Source organism: Mustela erminea, chromosome 8 (assembly GCF_009829155.1).
Source record: "Mustela erminea isolate mMusErm1 chromosome 8, mMusErm1.Pri, whole genome shotgun sequence".
Lineage (NCBI taxonomy): Eukaryota > Metazoa > Chordata > Mammalia > Carnivora > Mustelidae > Mustela > Mustela erminea.
The window spans coordinates 23,483,853-23,505,083 of record NC_045621.1 but is presented as its reverse complement, the minus strand read 5'-3'; the positions used below and the strand labels follow the sequence as shown (position 1 = coordinate 23,505,083).

General features: G+C 37.2%; 1 protein-coding gene and 1 long non-coding RNA gene across 22 annotated transcripts in view; one reads left to right on the top strand and one right to left on the bottom strand.

Moving 5' to 3' along the window:
- The window catches only part of LOC116597247, an 81,984-nt gene extending 80,352 nt beyond the window's left edge, over positions 1–1,632 (bottom strand). For 4 of the 6 annotated variants that reach the window (XR_004288513.1, XR_004288515.1, XR_004288514.1 and 1 more), the window contains exon 1: positions 1,373–1,456. This is a non-coding gene — a long non-coding RNA (uncharacterized LOC116597247). Of the gene's footprint in view, positions 1–1,372; positions 1,458–1,539 lie in introns of those variants that run through there. The other 2 variants (XR_004288518.1, XR_004288517.1) reach the window with 2 other exon arrangements.
- A 6-nt stretch (positions 1,633–1,638) lies between these two features.
- Positions 1,639–21,231, top strand: part of IKZF2 (IKAROS family zinc finger 2) — a 152,378-nt gene continuing 132,785 nt past the window's right edge. For 2 of the 16 annotated variants that reach the window (XM_032354707.1, XM_032354704.1), the window contains exons 1-3: positions 3,605–3,889; positions 5,418–5,466; positions 6,278–6,385. In XM_032354707.1, coding sequence (XP_032210598.1) covers positions 3,887–3,889; positions 5,418–5,466; positions 6,278–6,385 — 160 coding nt within the window. In that variant the 5' untranslated portion in view covers positions 3,605–3,886. Of the gene's footprint in view, positions 1,838–2,266; positions 2,566–3,399; positions 3,512–3,604; positions 3,927–5,417; positions 5,467–6,277; positions 6,386–6,540; positions 6,619–21,231 lie in introns of those variants that run through there. The other 14 variants (XM_032354705.1, XM_032354694.1, XM_032354692.1 and 11 more) reach the window with 13 other exon arrangements.

The window sequence follows — 21,231 nt, the reverse complement described above, 5'->3', positions numbered from 1 at the left end:
TTAGCCACTAGAGGGAGAGTGTGTGCCTCTGGTGATTCTGGAGCCAATGAAAGTAACTCATGAAAAGGATAGGCTTTCAAGGGAGCTAAATTAAGCTCCAACCAGCTAAGTGTAAGGGCTATTCCAGCTCTGGTAGCTTTGGGAAATTTGAGGATGGTTCCTTAAGACTTCACAATAGATCCTCTTTTACTAGCAGTTAGGCTGCTTAAAATATCCAGATATTTCATCATAATTTTGAATATGTTTTAATTCATCTTCTCCAAGGACCTCCATTACTTTGCAGATACCTAAACGCAGGCTTAATTTTTAGGAAGGAGTTGTGGCAATTCAGGGAAGTTAAGTTTCCCCTTATATATTGGTAATTTATATAGAACGAACATTCCAATTTTCTAAGATAATTTAAGATTAAAACCCTTGCTATCTACTGGGATGATCAGAATGATTTGTGGAATTCTAATTTCAGTCTTTTCCAAATATGACTTCAGGAAAATTAATTCTATTTAGATAAGTTAGGCTTAAAAAAAACCCACAAAAATCTGCCTTACAAATATATAATTCATAGGGGAGAAAAAACATGTAAGTCACAGGACTTGCAATTTTACTTAAAACTGCCATAAAGTTGTTCTTGCTGATCTAAGTCCAAATGATTTGTTCTCCAATGAAAATTGATTAATCTTGTTTGCACTATGGCACCAACTTTCATTTTCCATAATTTAAAAATGATACTATTTGTACAGTTTTTAAAAAATACAATGCATGAAATAAACGCTTAAGTAATTCATTATACAACTTACATATAGTTATTACCCAAGTCCCATGGTATCCATTATTCGGTGTTTATTAATGTGAAAGAATTCCTTCCCCACCCCAAAATCCAAAGAGAAGACACGGTCCAAAATTTTATAGACCCACAGACTAGTGTTTAAGATATAGTTGATGATTTTATTTTCAGTGTAGCATTTCTCTTTCCACAGCAGGGGTGAAAAAAAAAAAAAAACCCAACCCAAAACTCAGCAACTATTTTTGGGATTCTTGAAAGGAGTAGGAGTACGAAGCCTCCTCCTAACTCTTTCGGCATTGATTTTCTTCACAATCTGTGATATGGTTTCTCAGAAATGCTGTTTGGCAGTCCTGATAATTTCATGTGTTTTCAAACTTAAGCCACCCAGACTACACAGTTCAGTATTTTCAGCTCCTTTCATTTTCCTTTTCCCTTTAATTATAGAAGCCTCTATTCCCTCTTTTTGCAAATGTGGTCAAGTTAAATGCTCAATGCTACTATTTGTAGACGAAATATGCATTTGCTTTTTTTTTTTTTTTTTTTCATGACGATCCACAGACGATTTTCCCAAATAAAAAAGCCGGGCTGTACCTGGTAGTGACGGCGACACTTCCCCCGGACCAACTTTTTGGACCCTCACCCGCTCCTTTGACTTTGGTGAATGCGGCACAAGCCCTGGGGAGTAAAAGCAAGTCAACACTCTAATTTTAAACTTGCACTGCAAAGCACTTTCAAAATAGTTGAGCTTCATCTCAGACCTGAATTTCCTTCTCAATTCATTCCCTCAATTCATCCTGATTCGCGTCCTGGACTCCCCGGTGCCGTTTTCTGAATTGCACCGCACAGTTTATTGCGAAGCCTGAGTGGGTGGGTCCAGGCGCACACCCCGGCTCCGGCCAGGACGCCGATGCCTGAGCTCCGCGTCGGGCGCCCGGGTCTTCGTCCCGCTCCCTCCGCCCGGCCTCGCCACAAATCCCAGTTGGAAAGAAAACTTCAAGCGGCCGAAATGAACCTCCCCTCACCGCTCCAATCCTTCCTTCCCAGCCGGCAGAAAACGTGAGATTGATTGAGACTTGGGGGGAGCGGGTGGGGTGTCGCCATGGCAGTCTCGGAAGCAGGTTACCTGGTCCCCCCCTTGGGGGCGGGGTCTGCCGTCTGGGGGGCCGCAGGGCCGGGGACGACGCGGCCGGGCGCGCGGGTGGGCGCGAGGGAGTGCGCGCGTCGCGGAGCCGCCGGGCAGCACTTGTCCTGTAATCGATTGCCGAGCGCGCCGAGCGGCCCAGAGCGCAGACACGCGCACACGCGCCCTCGCCAACCCGCGCGCACACGCGCGCACACAGACACACACACACGCACAGGCTCAGGCACCCAGGCCCCGCACACACGCACACACACGCGCGCGCACGCGCACCCACGTCCGCCTGCCCGCGCCTCGGGCCCCGCCGCCCGCCGCCCGCCGCCCGCCGCCCGCCGCCGTCCACAGCCCGCCCTCCGCCCGCGGGCGTCTGCGCGAGCCCGGCCGGCGGGGGAGATGTGCTCGGGCTCCGGCGGATCGGTTTCTCGGGGTTTGACCAGCTGTCCCGGGCTAACCCTGCTCCTCGCTGAAGATGGAGGAAGTAAAAACAGGATTACCCTTAGCTACAGATCCACTGCCTTAGTTTCCACCACCAACTGCAGTGCACAAACACACGTTAGGCACAGGAAAGAAAGAAAGAGAGAGGATACACTAACAGTAAACACAAACAAAAGGGTGATGGGATTATTTTACTGCATGCACTGCTGAGGTAAATCTCCGCTTGGCTTTTGCGTGGTGAAGAACAGCTCTTGTTTTATTTGTCTTCGGATTCATAGATTATATATAAATATGTGTATCTGATTTGCAAAGGGGGGGAGTGTTTTCAAAGTTAAGTGTAATTATATAGCATCTCGTTTTGCACTGTGATATGATCAAATGACTTGTTGCTGTTAACCAGTAATAATAATAATGTAGATATTTTTCTCTGGGCGGGATGGATTGTGGTTATGATTAGGATAATGATTTCTGTAAAGGACGCTCAGGGAATCGGGTTGAAGATGATGTCCTCTGCCTTAATTTATCGTCCCCTCCTCGTAATGTGTTTCGGGGCTGTTAATCGATTAATCAGTTCTCATCTCTGTAGCTGTCATGGATTTTGACTTGTTTTGCTTTGTTTTAACTTGAATTCCAAGAAAGATTGGGTAGCTTGGAATAAATTGTAGCTGTCCTGGTAGAAGGTAATATTCAGATCCTTGTTGGATTTTTTTAAAAAGCGAAAAACCTGGTATGACACATGTAAAAAGGCAGCAGTTAAATCACTTTGACAGGTTCTAGTATGGGCGAAAGAGATGGAATTAAGATTTATTATTTTTTTCTTTTCTTTCTTTCTTTTTTCTTTCTCTTACCTTTTCTTTCTTTCTTTTCTCTTTCTTTTTCTTTTTTTCTTTCTTTCTTTCTTTCTTTTTTTTTTTTTTTGCCAAGGGCGAAAAACAGTCCTGTGAAGTTGGCCTAGGTTCCTCGCTGGATTCTGCCCGACTGTCCCTCCCCTCTTACCCCCCCCCCCCACCTTTTCTTTCAGTTTTCTTGTCTTAGCTTTTGGTCGATTCTTAAGGAACCGGTGGATCAAGTTTTTTCTCTTCTTGTTAATCGCATTGCTGTAGCACTGACCTCTCTCCCTCTCTCTCTCCCCCCCTTTTTTTTCCTCTTTCCTGAAAGTACGTGGTGCCATTCCTGAGTGACTTTTCCTACTAGACCATCCCAAAGGGACGAGGGGGAGGGGTAGAAGGAGGAGGAGGAGGAGGAGGAGGAGGAGAGGGGGGTGTTCCTTCTCTCTCATTTCTTGGTTTTGTTTATCAGCCGATCTGTTTGCAGGATTTGGGCTCGGAATGACCCACCTGTAAAGTGCTTTTCCTTCCTCCTCGCCTTGAACTCTGCAGGGGGCTTGGCTTGGAGGGGCAAGGGAGGGAAAGAGAGAAGGGGGAAACACAAAAAACTTCTTTCTTTCTCTCTCCGTTTATCTTCAGCCCGACATTGTCACCTCCTCTTTGAAAGGGGTTAGAAGAAGCTGAGATCTCCCGACAGAGCTGGAAATGGTGATGAATCTTTTTTAATCAAAGGACAATTTCTTTTGTATGTACATTTCGTTTCTCTTTCTCCTTTTCTTTTTCTTTCTTTCCTTCTCTGAGGGTTAATAACCATTTCATTGATGGGGCAGACTTCTTTCGCTTCTTCCTGACGTTTCTTTCTTTTTAATATGTGTGTGTTAAATGTGTACATTTTTAAAGAGATAAACTCATTTGTAATATATCCGAAGAAACTGCCCCCCTTTTAAACTTTACGGATGCCTTTCTTGAAAGCCTTATGTAATCATAATTTGAAAGAATTTGGTAACTGTACAGCAGGTTGAAATTTAAGTGCTATGTAGTGACTGAGTTGGGAATTTGATCTGATTATTCCATAAAGAAAGAAACAAAAGTTTTTTTGGGGGGTGGGGAGGGTGGTGGTGAAGAAGGGGAGGGGAGGGAGAAGGGAAGTGGTTTTGGAGACAAGAAGTGAAGCTGCCTGTTTTCCAGTAAGTAATGGAGAAATTCCAGGAGCCAGGGCTAAATATACTTGGCGATCAATACAGAAATGGCTCATTGTGAATAATTTAGCTGCTGGTGCAGTGAGAGTTTTGAAACTAAAGGCAAAAAGGACCAGGGCCAAAGGAAAAAAAATAAGTAAAAATCTCCTCAGGACATGTCAGTTCTTTAAACTTTTTCCTTCAAAGAATACAGTTAGCTTATCGATCTTTTCATTATGTGAAATCAAAGCTAGGGGGTGTCATCTCATACAATTTACTTTTGTTTCTGAGAATTAAGTACTTGTTTTGTGTCATTGGTGCATGAAAATAATTCCCCAAACTTTAAAAAAGTGATTCCCTTTCTAAGAGCAAAAAGTTTATGAAATTTTAAAAATCAGAATGTATTAACTTGGTTTGGCATTTGTATCCAACCTTGGTCTGGCAGGAAATTAAGGTTACATTGAACAGGTGCTTACACAGAACTTCGTGTAGGCTAAAATGTCAATACAAGTCTGGGAGTAGGGTGACTGCTGCAAAGACTTTCAAGACACACTGGGGCACTAAATTTTTGTTTTGTTTTGTTTTCTTATGTTTGTTTGTCCTCCCCCCTCCCTATTAGAACATGATGAACCAACTTGCAACAATTGTGAATAGAGCTATCTGTATACCAGGGAAGTCCTCAAACTGCAGTGTGATTGTGGGGAGTAGTGAATGGTAAAATACTTAAATCCCAGTGAAAGCTGGCACATTTGGGGTGTACCCTCACTATTTTTTCTTCAAGTAAATTCTGATTAAGAGAGTTATTCCTTTCTCGCTACAGCCCATCTCACAGCACACTTATCTTTCCTATCCTATCTCCAGCAGGAATCAGATCATTTGCAGAAAGAGTTCAGTGACTTGCAGATGAGCACATACAGTACACTGTAGTATGTTTCTTGGGCCCAGGTTGCAGGAGCAGCAACATGGGCTAACCGCTTGGAGCTTCAAATAAGTTAAGCATTTAATGGCAGATACTGAAAGAAATCATTGTGTTAAGGATATCATCTTTTGTATTGCAGCACTGCACTTTGACTATGGAAACAGAGGCTATTGATGGCTATATAACGTGTAAGTATTCATTTTCATTAATTTGTTATTGGTAATAAAATTACATTTGTTACCTGTATTTTATTTCTGAATTACGTTTTCATCAAGAATTCTATACTCTTATTTTCTGTCTGTTCACAATTTCACCTTTAAATGAATTTGAGAAAATAATAGCATAGAGCCAAAATGAAGGAAATACAGGAATATACCTAACTCTCTATTAATGATAGTATGTTGGCCAGTGTAGTAAGTTGCTTAGCAGATCAACACTTTTGCGCTGGAGTTTTTTCATTTACTTTACTCTCAGTTTAGAATAAGTCAGGTTACATATATGTCTACTAATATCGTGTGTACCGAATATTTACTACTCTGTAACCTAATTTTTTCTGACACATAATGTGAAAGCTCCTGAGGCTGACCTTTTTTTTTCCTTAGCCAACTTTTCTTTTAAACATCCAGCTCTCTGATAGCGTTTTGGAAAACGCTCACACTAAATACTCTGTGCTTAATGGTTAAATTATATGTTAAAAGAAAACTTGTTTTTTTCAACAGAAAAATACTTTAGAAATCAACTCTTCCAATTGCCCTTATTTTACAGTTAAGATTATTGTGATAATCAAATTTTGTAATTTTTTTTTTTTTTGTGGGCTGGTCATGGTTTTTCATTATTTCATTCATTTGCTATATATTTCTAAATTATAGTTCTTTGAAGGGGAAAATATGTAACATTGACATTTCAAGGCTATGCATGCCTCTGCATGTATGAAGCAAAGTTGGTAATTAGATTTTATGTGACAATGAACAGAGACCAAAAGATTTTATTTTGTGAAAGCAGGTGACAATGAGCTTTCACCTGAAAGGGAGCACTCCAATATGGCAATTGACCTCACCTCAAGCACACCCAATGGACAGCATGCCTCACCAGGTCACATGACAAGCAGTAAGTCTTCATTTTATGTGTTTTTTTTTTTCCTATTTCTCTAGCGACACACTTGAATTTTTTAGGTCTTTGGGGTCCTCTCCTATTGTGGTGTAGCTGCTGCCATAGATTTTGCTAAAGAAAGAACAACCCAGATTTATTCCTATTCATTCTAGTATCATAAAACATGAGCCTGCTTACTAGTCTGACCTATCCCAAGGTGGCTTTTGGGAGCTGGTGCTTACCTGTATCAGGTAAGAAATGTTAGACTTTGCTGGTTATTGTTGTGACTTGCCAGGTTTATGACTAGATTTGTTGTTGTTGTTGGATAAAAGAATATGGAAACAAGTCACTTCCGAAGGACTCTTCAGAGGAAAAAGAAAAAAAAGAATTAATTTTATGTTGCCTTGGTAGAAAGCTAATCCATCAGTGGTAGAGTTGCAGTGTTACTGGTTTTTTTTTTTTTAACTATGTGCAGATTTCTCTTCCAAAGCATTGGAAGTGAAGTGTAATTGAAAATTTATGGACCTGATGTAAATCCATTTCTTTAACAAAGTGAAAGCATTTTGTTTTAGACTGTCCAGAGAAGAGCTCTGTAAATTAGGAAGGATGTTTTTAACTTGCAGGAATAGACAAGTTTGGGCTACTATTTTTGAGAAAGAGTCATTCATTGATGTAGTAAACATTGTTTTTGTGTAATAAAAGAGCAACTTGTATGCTGTCCGTGACAGAAGACAAAGTACTTCATTAAGATTTTGGTTGGTTTTCTCTTAATTATAATGTTTAGTTATTAAGTGCAAATGGTCTGTTACTCCTCTTCAAACATAATTTGAAATCTTGTGTTTCCCTTACACTTTTGTATGTGTTAGATTCTTGTCTAGAAAGGGCATCTGACTTCTATGTAAATATAACTTAATTTAAAAGTTTTCTCTTTGGGTGATCTGTGAAGGAAAGGCAGTTTCTTTCCTTTTTTTTAAAACAAAGATTGAAAAACTAAAGGAAACTGAATCAGCTGCTAAACTATGAACATATTCTCAAGTAATTCTGATTACCCAGAAAGAACACATTTTCTTTCCATTTCCCTCTTAATAGTTCTCAAAACTTGAGCTTATTCTAAAGCTACTAGCTTTGTAAATAGTAAAGACTTCTGAAGTATAAGCAAAAGTATATAAAGTATTATTGAATACATTTTGTAGTTCATTAATGTTAAGTGATTCTAGCTATTGACGTTTTGATTGAACTATATGAATTTACTTATATAATAGTTTTCTTTTTATTAATGGGAAGTATTTCCTAGGAGATTTAATTCTGGAAGTTGTTAAAATTCCTTTATCACATAGAAAGAAAAATTAAGAGTGAGTGACTGAATGTATATTACATTATAGTGTTAATCTCTTATGATGGATCTTGTAGCATTAATTTATTTTTTGGCTAGTTGGCTATAATTTGACAAAAGTTATACTACTGCTTCAGTGTAGGCAGTACAATTTTTATATTTTAACATTTAATGTTATTAGTTCCTTGTTAGAATAGATTTTTATTTCTCTGATAATTTTTGTTTCATTTCCTAAAGAGTAAAGATAGGTAGGAAAATTTCTCTTAGCTTACTATTTAGCTATCGGCTTTGGAAACTTGAGAAACTTTGAATAATCATCGACTTCTAGCTATCATCCCCTAGCCACCACTAGGATATCAGCAGGAAAATGCTTTTTAATTGGCTCCTTTCCTTGTGAATTTGATTCTGGTTTTGCAAGTACTCTTCAAAAAAGCAGCTCACCCATTTATTTTAAGTAAACATTGCAGAATGTGGGCATGATCAATTTGAACAAACAAGAGCTGTGCTTTTCACACTGGAGCTTTTCTCACCCAACCAACAACAGTAAAATTACGTTTGGTAGAGTTTTGTTTTGTTTTGTTTTGTTTTTCCCCCAAACTTACTAGCCTGTGGCAATTCCATGTTGATATGGTTTTTGGCTAAGCTGTATGCGTTTTCGTGTTCTTTTCCGAAGAGTTGCAGGTGAAATATTTGGCTCTCACTTCAGAGCTGTCTGTTGCATCCTTTATGTAGCCTCTCTCTACAGTATCTAGGTTACCCACTTCGGTGTTAGATGGAGAAGATACCCATTTTTCCTTTCTGTTAGATCTAGGAGAATATCAGCATTTTAGATGGCTCAAGCAAATAGTTGTAAAGAGGGACTCTTGTCTCTTACTTAGAACAAGAGACCTAAAATTGGTTCACTCAAATGTTTTTCTGTAACTTGGAATAATTTGTGTGTTGGGGGGGGTAGGTGCTGTCAAATCACTTGAGTCTTGAGATGATTGGTTTTCCTAAATCCATTTAAATGCATTGTTGAACTTTATCAAATGAAAATAGCTTATTTATTTTCTGAATTTTTTTTAATATATTCAAATATACTTCCTGAAGGGCTGTTGTGTCCAAAAACAGAATTGTGATTTTGATTGAAAGTATTCAAGCCAAAAGTACCTTTATGATAGAATAAGATAGCCTCCAGGAACAGCAAGGAAAGGGCAAGACTGTATGTGTAAGAGGGGGAAAGTTATTTTAAAACAGCTTAGAAAAAAAAAATAAAAGAAGTAAAACTTTGATTTTTTATTTTTTTTTAATAAAGTAACATTCTGAGCAGTAAAGTGTCACTAACCTGTGATAGCCCATTTATTTTCGTTTTAGAAAGGGGTCAGTTTTACCACAAGGTCCAAGTCATTTGTTTGGGTTATTTGATGACTATTCTAGGAAGAAGTGTGTCTGTACAACTTGCTGCCAGCTATTGTATAAAAAATAATGACAGCCGCTATCATTATTTGACAGTGCTTTGGAAAAGAGCATCGGCGACTTGGGGAAAAACTAAAAAATGTTATAATGTCTGACAGCTTTTGGTTTTAAAATTTAGCATGTAAGGTAAAATCTTAAAAAGTAAAGGGTAATACCCATCTTAACACTTTACAGTAACTACTTCCTATGTTTTAGAATGAATTTTCTTGGAGAGCTTTAGACTTTTTATTATGGAATAAGATCCCTTTGATAAGAAGATGGGCAGTGTTGCCTGAGATCGTTAGTGTGCATATTGAGTCTGCTGACAATCTTCGGTGTCAGGGAAGACAGTATATGCCTTGATGGCTACTGGAAATACACAGTGTTAAGTGATTTTAAAAATAGACTCGGAAGTTAAGAATCTGAGACAGAGAACTCAGACAGAACAATATAAAAATAATCCATATTGTATTTTGGCCCATTGGATGAGACTTACTTTGTGATTCCTTATGTTTCTGGGTTAGCTCAGTTCCAGTTCTTGCATTGTTGCTGCAGTATCGGTTTCAAACAGCAGAATTCTGTCTATACATGCTGCTTACTATTTTAAGAAATTCAGGTTCAGAAATTTATAATTAATCTTTATCGTCTACCGTTAAAATGCCAATGAGTAAATTTTCCTTGAGGATAGTTAATAGGATGAAGATACATTGTGACACAAATTTTGTTGCTATTACTTTAAAAGTTTTTACATGGATCACCTTTCCAGTCAATACTATTCACCAGTCAGTTTGATGGCCAGGTGGCATGTATGGAATTGGAAGAAGTAGTAATTCTAGTTTTACAGGACTCTGACCAATAATCAGGTCAGGGAATCTAGTTTATTCTTTTCCGAGTGCTTCACATTCATTTTTTTTTTCTTAGCAAGTTTCCATTTTTAGAGCCTAGTGAAGCAGAAGTATATTATAATTTCCATTTTTCTTATGTAGAAATGGAGGTCTGAAGAGATCAGTTGGCCTTTTATGTCTCCTAACAGAAGAAGGGAATTGTCAGGATTGGGACATAAAACTGTGATATTACCTTGTGGGTTAGTTAGATAACTTAACTGATATCTCGCTATAATGTCATTATCTCAGGGTGCCCACCATGTCCAATACTGACCCATGACAAAAGTGTCTTATAGAAGTAAAGAAGGGTTATTATTAGGGTGGAGTGATAGCAGATAATCTTGTTAAGTAGATACTCTCTTGTACTTTTTAAAATATCATTTGTATTATGGGACTCACCAGCTTCTTGAATTGTCCTCTGTAGCTTAGTTTGGCAGTCACCCTTGGTTGCATTTCCATGGGATACACCCTGATATAACACCAGATGGGCTTGATATAAAAATTCACTCTGCTTTGAATTGTACTTAGGTTTATGTGTATACCCAACATACATTTAGTTTTTACTTGTTGGGAAATTAAGAGGAAAGTTTGATTTTGTTTCTTTACACTTATCAAAGGTAAATACCGTGGTTATGAACCAAAAGGAAAACAAAGCAAAGTTAAACTAAAGGAAATATGTATGTGCAGGGAATTAACAGCAGAATTGCTTTATTTTTCTTTGCCCCTCATTTCCCCCTCCTGGCATTTTTAGGTGATGTCAACATAAGAATGAAGTCCTGTCTTCAACAAACAAGGCAACTTACTGTAGAGGTGTTATCCTTATTGCCTCTGTCTTTGTCCAAATCTGTCTTCCCCACTGGAAGTACTTTTTTTGTTTTTTTTGTTTTTTTTTTTTAATATAACATGATTGGTTAGATTCTTTTGGGAGTCTTCCTTGAAGCTGTAATGAATTGAGATCTCTGGGTCCTATGCTCTTTTCTCTTAACTTTAAATATTGATAAATTTTGATGTTATGATGTTCTGAAAGATCAATAGCAGGGCCGTAGTCATAAGATTAGGTAGAATGTGTTGTTTTTCTTTGATTTTTCCCTTTATATCTGTTTCGGTCCAATATATTTATGGATCTAGTAATATTTTCCTTTTGGAATTAATCAAGACTCAGAGTATCTATGCTTTGAGAGAGGTAAGGAGTATTTAGGATCTATAGATTCCTTACTATAAATGTTTAATCAGCAGTGGAGTGAGAAAAGGACAGGGAACATAATTTATTGAGTATGTATAGGAAGTCCAGCACTATCCAGCACTATCTAGATGCATTCATGTTACTTCACTTAGTTGCCTCAACAGCTCTGTGAGGGAAGTAGTTACTCCATTTTTTTTAAAGATTTTATTTGTTTGTTCATTTGTTTATTTTGGAGGGTAGGGGGCACAAGAGTGTGGGAAGAGAAGAGGAAGAGGGAGAACCCCAAGTGGACTCCAGATTGATCGGAGAGTCCATACTCCACTTTATAATACAGAAAAATGACGCACAGGAGCAACAGATTTTAAGTGGTTAAAAATATGGGCTTTGGAGTTATACATGCTTGTCTTAGAATTTCTGCTTTGCCATCAACTTGCTGTGTGACCTTAGGCATGTTATTTCATGTCTCTGAGCTCCAGTTTCCTCATCTGTAGAATAGGGCTAAGTCATACGTAATACACACCAAATACTGAGCACGGTGCATGCTTAGATCCAGGAAAGAATCACTGCCTCTGTCACTCAGAGCAGTGAAGTTACTTTATCATCGATCAATGACTCATAATAAAAAGAGTTTGTTTTCAAATCTATTTCTGCTTGAAATTCAGGTCTTTTGGTCTTTCCTTTTTTACTATGTGGAACAAAGACAGGGATTTCTAATAATTTAGGTAAAAATTAAAGGAAAGCCTTTCTGTTATTTAACATCTTTGAAGATTTTGGTTAACAAAGAAGTGGAATTTGTCAGTATGTTAGAAATTCTTTTTATAGAGTTTCAGTGTTCCCGAGTATAGTTTTATGTTTTTGGTTGTATGTAAAGAAAATCATTGCTTACCTTTGGTGCTCCAAAGTTCCCAGTCATTAAGAATGGTAAAAGAAAAAGTTCACTTAGTAGATAAACCTGTTCATATCTATAATTAATCCTTTCGTAGAAGGTCTACATCTAAAATTTCATCCCACTTGATGCTTCTGGTAGTACCATAAATTCTTCTTTGATGGTATCTAATCACATTGCAGGCCAGATTTTGTTAATTGTATATTTTGGGGTATTGATTTGTTTTAAATTTGAAGTAAGCTTAAAATATATAATTATCACTTCAGGCTGTTTCCCATGTTGCTGTATCATTTTAATTGATTAAGTCAGCAAATTTATAGGCTACATTTAATGTGTCAGGCACTGCAAGGCAAATCCAAAGGTGAGTAAGTACACTGTCCTCCAGGAGCTCAAGCTCTAGTTTGAAAGACATTTAAGCAGGGCATTATACTGTGGTATGTTTAGTGTTCTGATTATTATGGGGATGAAGTGGTACTAGTTCAGGAAATCCTCCTAGAGAGAGAGGCTGGTTGGGCTGAAACTTATTGAAGGAATAGGATTTAGGAGAGAAGTGGAGGGCTTTTTCATTATAAAGGACACATCCACAACGGGAGCTGGGAAATAACACATATACTGTGAAATAAAAGCAGGTTGGGTTTTCTAGAGTGTGAGGTCGGTGTCTAGGATTTGAGGCCAGAGATGACTCTGGACAATTAATCAGGGCAAGATAATGGAATATCTTGTATAGGAGAAAACTTAGATTTCATTTTCAAGGAAGCCAAGGGATTTAACAAAGCAGATGACTTCTGTCTTTTGATTATTATGGGATCACACTGACTGTACTGCTGGGAAAAAAGTTGTGGATGGGGACCTGTCTAGAGGCAGGAGTATTTTTTAACAGCTATTGGAGTGGTTGAGTGAGGAGTTGTGAGAGCTAGTGGTAGAGGGGACAAAAAGGAAGAGAAGGATTTGGGAAATATTTCATAGCTCAAAGTGGACAGGACTTGGATAGTAGGATTAAGGAGAGAAAGAAGTTCGTGATGACGATCCTTAGATTATTGGATAAAATGGTAGTAGGTTCCATCAGGGAGGATAAGAAATATTGGAGAGGTTTCCAGAAGAAGATTTACTTTAGTTTGATTCTGGATCCAAAAAGTCTGAATCACCTGTGGGATTTGGGAGAAGACAGGGATCAGGTTTATGGACAGATTAAACTAGAGTGTGAATTTTCCTAATTAGTGAAATTTTACTAGGTAGATTGTGATTTGGTTACCTTGCTACTGTCTTTAACAATTGTTTGGTATTTTTTTTTAAGATTTAATTTATTTATTTGACAGAGGGAGATCATAAGTAAGCAGAGAGGCAGGCAGAGAGAGAGAGAGGGAGGAGGAAGCAGGCTCCCCACTGAGCAGAGAACCCGATGTGGGGCTCCATCCCAGGACCCTGAGATCATGACCTGAGCTGAAGGCAGAGGCTTTAACCCACTGAACCACCCAGGTGCCCCAACAATTGTTTGGTATTTCTAAAAAATTCTTCCTAAGTAAGTCCCAGCATTTGATCAGTGACTTTATTTTCCTTGTTGCCCCATTAAATCAAAATTCTGTATTGAAATGTATGACTATAAGTTTTAGTGACCTCTCTCTGCTTAAGGGAGTCCTTTTATGCCTCAGAAGTTGGATTAGTTGATATGATTGATTTACCGAATTTTGAATGAAATATACCAGCCCTTCTCTTTAAATTTTTGTGGCATATTTAATATCTGAGCTTTTATGGTTATTTATTTTTAAAAAATCATAAAGCTAATGTATACCATGTGTTCCAGTGATTCTACTATAATGATTTGTCTTTATTCTATACCTATTTCTTTAAAAATACATAATTTAAGATATATAAGGAATGATTTGTTATTTACATGCTGGCCATTTCTGCCACATTAATAGCCAAGGTACTTAATACTTTTGTCAGAGCTTTTTTGAAAATTTTGAGATAAATGTACATACATGATATATATTATTTGAAAATGATTTAGTACCTACTTAATTTTTTTAAGCTTATAATACTGTGCCTGTTGGGGTAAAATTACAAAGAGTGTGATATAGTATGATATAAAAAACATCCTAATTAGTATATTTATTATCTCAAAATATCTGTTATAGAACTTCATCTTAAAAATGTAGGTGCTGGTTACATAAGACACCATAGAATTCCAAGAGAATGTTAATGATAGAAATACTTCATCTGAGATTTCCTGTATATGGAGATTCAGAACTCTCTAGAGAGATATTTTTCATCTTTCAATCATTGATCCAGTAAACATTTATTAAGGAGTTACTTTGTGTGATGCACTGCTAATGCTGGGGCACAAAACATATGTGAGGGTTTTTGTAGAGAAGGATATTGTCTTTAGGGTCCAAATGAATCCATATTTTACTTGCAATATCAATAATCCTATTACATTTAGAAGCAAATAAATGCGGTATACTTACCATGAATTATATCAATTATAGATGAATGATTGCTTCTCACCTTTTACCACCAAGAGGTGTTCAAAAGTATATAAATTTGAAGATGCACAGTGATACAGAGAGAAAAATGCAATAAATTTCTAAAATAGGTTCCCACAGAATAACATTTCCCAAGAAAAATTTTTATAGGGGTTCCTGGGTGGCCAGTCGGTTAATCCGTTAAGTGTCTGCCTTCTGCTCAGGTCATGTCCTGAGATCCCACGGACAGTAGCAGCTGGGAGTCTGCTTCTCCCTCTCCCTATAGTACTCCCCCTGCTTGTGCTATCTCTCTCTCTCTCTGTCAGATAAATAAATAAATAAAATCTTTAAAAAAAATTAAAAAAAATATTTATAATGTAGGATTTGGCCATAAGCCTTGCAAGTTCTGAAACGAGATTGGCCACACACTTAGAGTGGATCCCTATGTCAGGATTGACGTACCTACATTAAACAAGTTTACAAAATTGGTGTTTAAAATCAGAAGGCCAATTTATGTCTATACCTTGATAAAAATAAAACAAACAAAAAACCCCAACCAACTAATAGAGAATCGGGATCACTCCACTAGGCTTGAGATCATTTTGGGTGATGAGCAAAAGTCACTTGGTGAGCAGAGGATCTGAACAAAAGGAGTTATGTAATTCAAAGTTTAGTGGCATCCCACTAAGAGAGCCTAATATACTCAGCATCACAATAGAGATAGCATTGCCCTTGGTATCATTATGGTTAAGTCCTTTGTCTAATTCCTTCTCCCCTGGATGGACATGGATTTAGATTCCTTGAATATACGTGCAGTCAGAATACTGGAAGTCATTTTTTCCCCCCTCAGCGTCCTTGGTTAAATCCTCCAGATTCATCTTTAACTTAACATTAATACATATAATCAGGTTACAACCAATTTTCTTTAGTGTTAACTTACATTCCTGCTTTAGATTTGTTAATTGTTGATTTTATAGCCTAACCCTATAAGAGCAACCTTATAATGCCTGTAAGGATACCCCAACTATGATTACCATAAATTCAAACTTCTATTCAAAGAAATGTTGATAGGTGATAGGGTTAGCAATTTAAGTGGTCTGAAAATCAGTTCTAAATGAAGATGGGAAACAGCACTGCCACCCAAGAAAGATACCTTAAGTTAGCTGGAGATCTAGAAGTGCTCCTCATTATAGGTCAAGAGAAACAAACACTACATCAGTTTCATGAAATCATTGAAGTAGTCTGACGATAGCAAATGAGATCTTATAGAAAATTATAGTATTTTAGTTTAGTTAATAAGGAAGGTGATCTTAATTACTGAATGTGAATTTAAGAATATTTGTTGGGGTGCCTGGGTGACTTGGTTTAGCATCTGACTCTTGATTTCAGCTCGGGTTATGATCTCAGGGTCATGAGATTGAGCCCCAAATCCAGCTTAGACTCTGCCCTGGGCATGGAGCCTGCTTAACATTCTCTCTCTCCCTCTCCCTTCCCTCTACTCATACAGCTTTACTTTGGGGCCACACATTGATTACAAAGAGGCTAATCAGGGAATTTTTTCAGATGTGAATCTTTGAGGAAAATGACCATGCCCTGTCTCTTCAGCCCCTAGTCATTATTTGTTAAATTAAGGAAATACTTATGATTATATTGCACATATGTATTTAAATAATGTGTTTCCAGCCTATTTGAGGAAATTTGAAAACTTTAGTTTTTAGGTGTTGAAATAATTCTGAAATCCTAACTTGTGATTTTCTTTGGGAATCTGTTGTTTTTAATCATGCCTCACTCAAAAAAAGGTCTTGTAATTTTCAGATTAGCCCCCAAAAGATGATTTCTGAGATTCTAAGTAGCTTTTAAGTTTTCTGATTCTATACAGTCATGTTCAGTGGAATTAAGTGAATGTCAGTGTTTCCATGAATATTTTATAGTCACCATCATCATCTTTGTTACTATCATCTTTAGGTAGCATATTTAGAGTTTACAGATTGAATTCTACATACTTATAATTTTGAAATCCATTCTCTATCACTTATTTAAAACTAATTTTAGTAGCATGTACAAAATGAAATGCTTCAATTAACTTTTCTTATGCACTCCAGATATTTTGAGGAGCATATAATTAATCAGTGTAAAGTCACGTTCTAATAAATTAACATTCTGGGTGTCTACACCTTTGACATTTTTGTCATTGCTCTCTTATTATCATGGAAGTTATAGTTCTTATTACACCTGGATATGTCAACTCTACTTTCTCCTTACTAAGATATCTATATGCAGGGCTTGGTCACATTTTGCAGTGTTAAGACGCCACATTGCTCTGCTTCCCTGAATTAACTTAAAGAAGTTCTGGTTGACTTCTAAAGAGGTTGTCCTTTTTCTACAACTACATGAAATATTTTTTGTCATGGTCATTTTCATAAAGATCCTTGTTTAAAAAGATAATATTATAACAAGTAAAAACCTAGTCATTTTTAGGTATTGCTTTAAAATTCAAATACTTTAAAAACAGTGATTCAAATATAGTGTTTTGAAATATGAAATGAATTCTATTATAGTGCTGAATGTTCACAAAATATTTGAGAGCAGTAATAGATTTTGTTTGGAATAACTGAAAACTAGAAAAAAAGGTATTTTCTGTGTGCTGTTTTTAAATTCTCAAAATATGAATTACACAGCACTGTCTGTCTGAACTATGACACATTAATGACCTAATGACAGTTTTTGGATTCAGTATTTTGGAAACAAAAACAAACAAAAAAGAAACACCCTTCTCTCCTCTCCCCCCAAAACCCCCCTACAATTTAAAGTGAATTATTTTTACAAAATTATTATAGTAAGGTGATTTGCATAAAATTTTTTTAATGAATTTGCGTAGTTTTTGTTGGTTTCACAGTTTGAATACAATAGCTGGTAACAAATTTGAAGAGATAGTATTTTTTCAGCAAATCAGAGAAGCTTAACTGAAAATTGCTTTCATACAACTCTATGTACAAGAAAGTGCCATATATATTTTAGAAGACATATGTGCCCTTGTGTGCACTCTTGTGTAGGTGCAGATGTGTGAATGCAGAGAATGAGGACATGAAAGAAGAATCACACTGTTGATAGAGTGATTCACTTTGGAGTATGGGAGGGTAAACAGGGCTTTTATCATTTATCCCAAATAGTTCTGTTTTATTTGGATCTTTCACAAAGGATCTTTTACTTGCATAATTTTAAAAAATGACAAAACACCCTAATTCAGTCAGACATCTTCTCAAAGAAATAAGGTCAGAAGCTTTTCTGTAAAAGAGCTATTCCTAGCTCTGATCACATGGGTTTATCCTTGAAATTTCAGAGATACTATAGAGTCATGAAAATGGATTTCCGGTGTTCATGATACATACTGAAGCCAGGGGTGTCCTCATACACAAATGGTGTCTATGGGCTCTTTGAATATTATTTTAAATTTAGTCTGGATAGAAGGTATTAATTGCTGTAATACAGTGGAATTTCCAAATAAAGTAATATACTCTGCGTTTTTTTATGAGTGATATTCATTCATAGCAGGAGATGCTGTAAACGGTGTACGTATCAGTGTACTTCTTCTGGCAGTGGTAAGGAGACACAGCATTATGGTACCAAAATAAATCTGAGTAGAGTGAGTTCGAACTTGTACCCTGTATATGATAATCAAGATTACGTTAAAAAGTGCCTTCATCTCTTTTTCATGTTTATCAATTTAAAACTCCACTGAGTGTTGCTAATGTTTACATTAAATCTTTTAAGGATACAGCGTTTTTTAGCAAGACAATTGTGCTTTATGCTAATGGGAGTAGGACCTGTGAAAATAACTTGAGGCAAATGAATGGGAAGAGCAGAGGTGTGAAGTGTAAGGGAACTCAGAAGAGCTAACTCAAGAAGAAAGAAAATAAAATTGATAAATGCAGGAGTGAGGGACAAGCCACAAAGCCCACTAGAGTTCCTAGATCCACCAGAGAGAACAGGGCAAGTGAAAAATAGGATATTTCCCTCCTTTTTTTCTTCTTTCAGAAAGTATAAATAAAGATCTGAATTTATAAGCTAATTAAAATTAGCTACCTGTTTGAATGATGAGGGATGTGGAAATGAGGTGAGAATGGTTTCTGGTAGAAGATAAATCGTAAATACTGAGATTCAGTAGAAAGAAGTTTACTTCTTCAGATATCTGAGAGGCAGAGAGTTGATGATGGGTGTGGACTGTTAGAAGGGCTGGAGAACTATGGGTTTCCGCCCAAAGAGATGGGCCGATGCGAGCAGTATGGAGGTTGGTAGAATGAGAATAGGCTGCTTGCCGTCCTAAACAGTGGTATTACTGATGGTCCCACTTCGGACTCATCTATTCCTTTTATCTTTTGCAGAAGTGATTGTGTAATACGCTGTGTGTGAGAGACACCTTAACTGGTTGTATTTCTTTTTATTTTTTTAAGATTTTATTTATTTACTTGACAGACAGAGATCACAGGCAGGCAGAGAGGCAGGCAGAGGACAGAGAGGGGGAAGCTGGCTCCCCACTGAGAAGAGAGCCCAATGTGGGGCTCGATCCCCGGACCCTGGGATCATGACCCGAGCCTAAGGCAGAGGATCATGACCCGAGCCTAAGGCAGAGGCTTTAACCCACTGAGCCACCCAGGCGCCCCGGTTGTATTTCTGAATTATCACCAATGCAGTAAACTTTGCTCCTGTCCCTCAGCTGCGTTTTTACTTCACTTCAGTGGGAAAGGGTTTAGGGAGTTAGGGAAAGCTGTAGTCCTGTCAGAAACAGTAAGAACTTTCTCTGCTTTCTTTTTTTTTCCCCCTTGGGAGGTGGCAGTGAAGAAGGAACTTGATATTGAGCAGATGAGATGGGGTTTTGCATCCAGTTTTTGTTCTCTGATCTGTTGTTTTTCCATTTTCCTCCTGAAGTATCTAAGACACAGCCCTGAGTGTTTTAAAAGACTTTCTTAAGAACATACTCTGTCAGAGATTTAGAATTCCCAGGTTGGCTTTTACCCACTGGAACACTCTTCTAAAATTAACCTTGTGATAATACTGCAGGAAAATTTATCAGACATGAGATGAAGTTTACACATGTATTATTGTTGAATGAAAGGTTTGCTAAGCCCATAAATAATAAAAACAAGATCAGGGTATATGTTTAACTTGCTTAAGAAAACAAACTGCTTTTAAGCTTATTTTTTAAGCCTCAGTAATATTTTATTTTTAAGACACTTTATGCTATTTGAAATGCTTTCACATCTAACATACAATGTGTTCATTAAAACTTTAACTTAAATACTTATTTAAGCAGTCCCTGAGGAATTTATTCTTCCTGCTAGAAAAAAATAAGCATATATTTTTTTAAAAAAATTACAGGATTGGGGGTGCCTGGATGGCTCAGTGGGTTAAAGCCTCTGCCTTCAGCTCAGGTCATGATCCCAGGGTCCTAGGATCGAGCCCCACATTGGGCTCTCTGCTCAGCGAGGAGCCTGCTTCCCTCTCTCTCTCTCTGCCTCTGCCTACTTGTGATCTCTGTCAAATAAATAAATAAAATCTTAAAAAAAATTACAGAATTGAATACATTTTCTCCTTCCCTTTCCTCCATAGTATAAAAATGAGCCCTGGTATCATATGTCAAATCTGTGACTCCTAGTCAGATATTTCATCTCCCAGCATCTCAGTTTATAAAACAGGGGTGCGAATATCTGCCTTGTCAAAGGAGTGGTGAGCTTTAGAAAGAATATAGATAAAGTCTCCAGAATGGTGACTAGCACGTCGAAGTAAACCAGAATGGTAGCTATTATTTTATTGTTAGAGAAAAAGAGTGTAAGAAAAAAAACTTGTATCAGGTAACTGAGAAATAGATCCCACAAACATGTTATATTAAACAGTCTTCTAGGGAGGACATGCTGTGAGATCCCTTTTAATCAACAACTGTAATAATAGTAAAAAAAAAAAAAAAAAAAGAGGAGTGAAAAGCATTGTCGATAAAACACAAAATATCTGCATCATTGACTAGATATTTTTGTTCTTCATCTGTCTGAGTGCTGTCAGATAGTCCTTGTTTCAAAAGAAATGTGTGTGCAGATATGAGGCAATTATTAATTCTGTTGTATTCAAATCAATTACTAAAGAAATGAAACTAAAATTACCTAATTAAAGCGAATCACAAATAAACCTGCTCTGTTTGTGAGGATTATAATTGAAATGGTAATTACACAGTAGTGATGTCTTTCATTTGTGTGAGGATGGCAGTTCAGAAGGACTTGACTCTAGGGTGTGTCTTCCTCTTGACCCGGCCCAGAGTGATCTTTTAGCAGGGATTTGTTTACTTGTTTACTAACGTGTTGGTGAATTCCCAACATGGTTCTGTCATTTCGTGAATTCCATACTCATGGTGCTCTGTGTCCTACATCAGAATGCATTGCTCTGTTGTATATCTGGAATTCTCAACTATGTATCAGGCCCTAGTCTGATCCATTTTTTCCCCTTCAATTGTGTGGACAATCAAGGAGAAAAGTGGATGTTCTTTTTAAAAGATTTTATAACAGAGTATGTATAAACCGGCTACTCATAGGTCATTTGGTTAAAAGGTGCAGAAATCTTTGTAAATCCCAGTGAGATCATTTAAAGATACACAATTTGCTTTTCATGTCCAAGTTTAACTTTTCTTGGGTCAGGG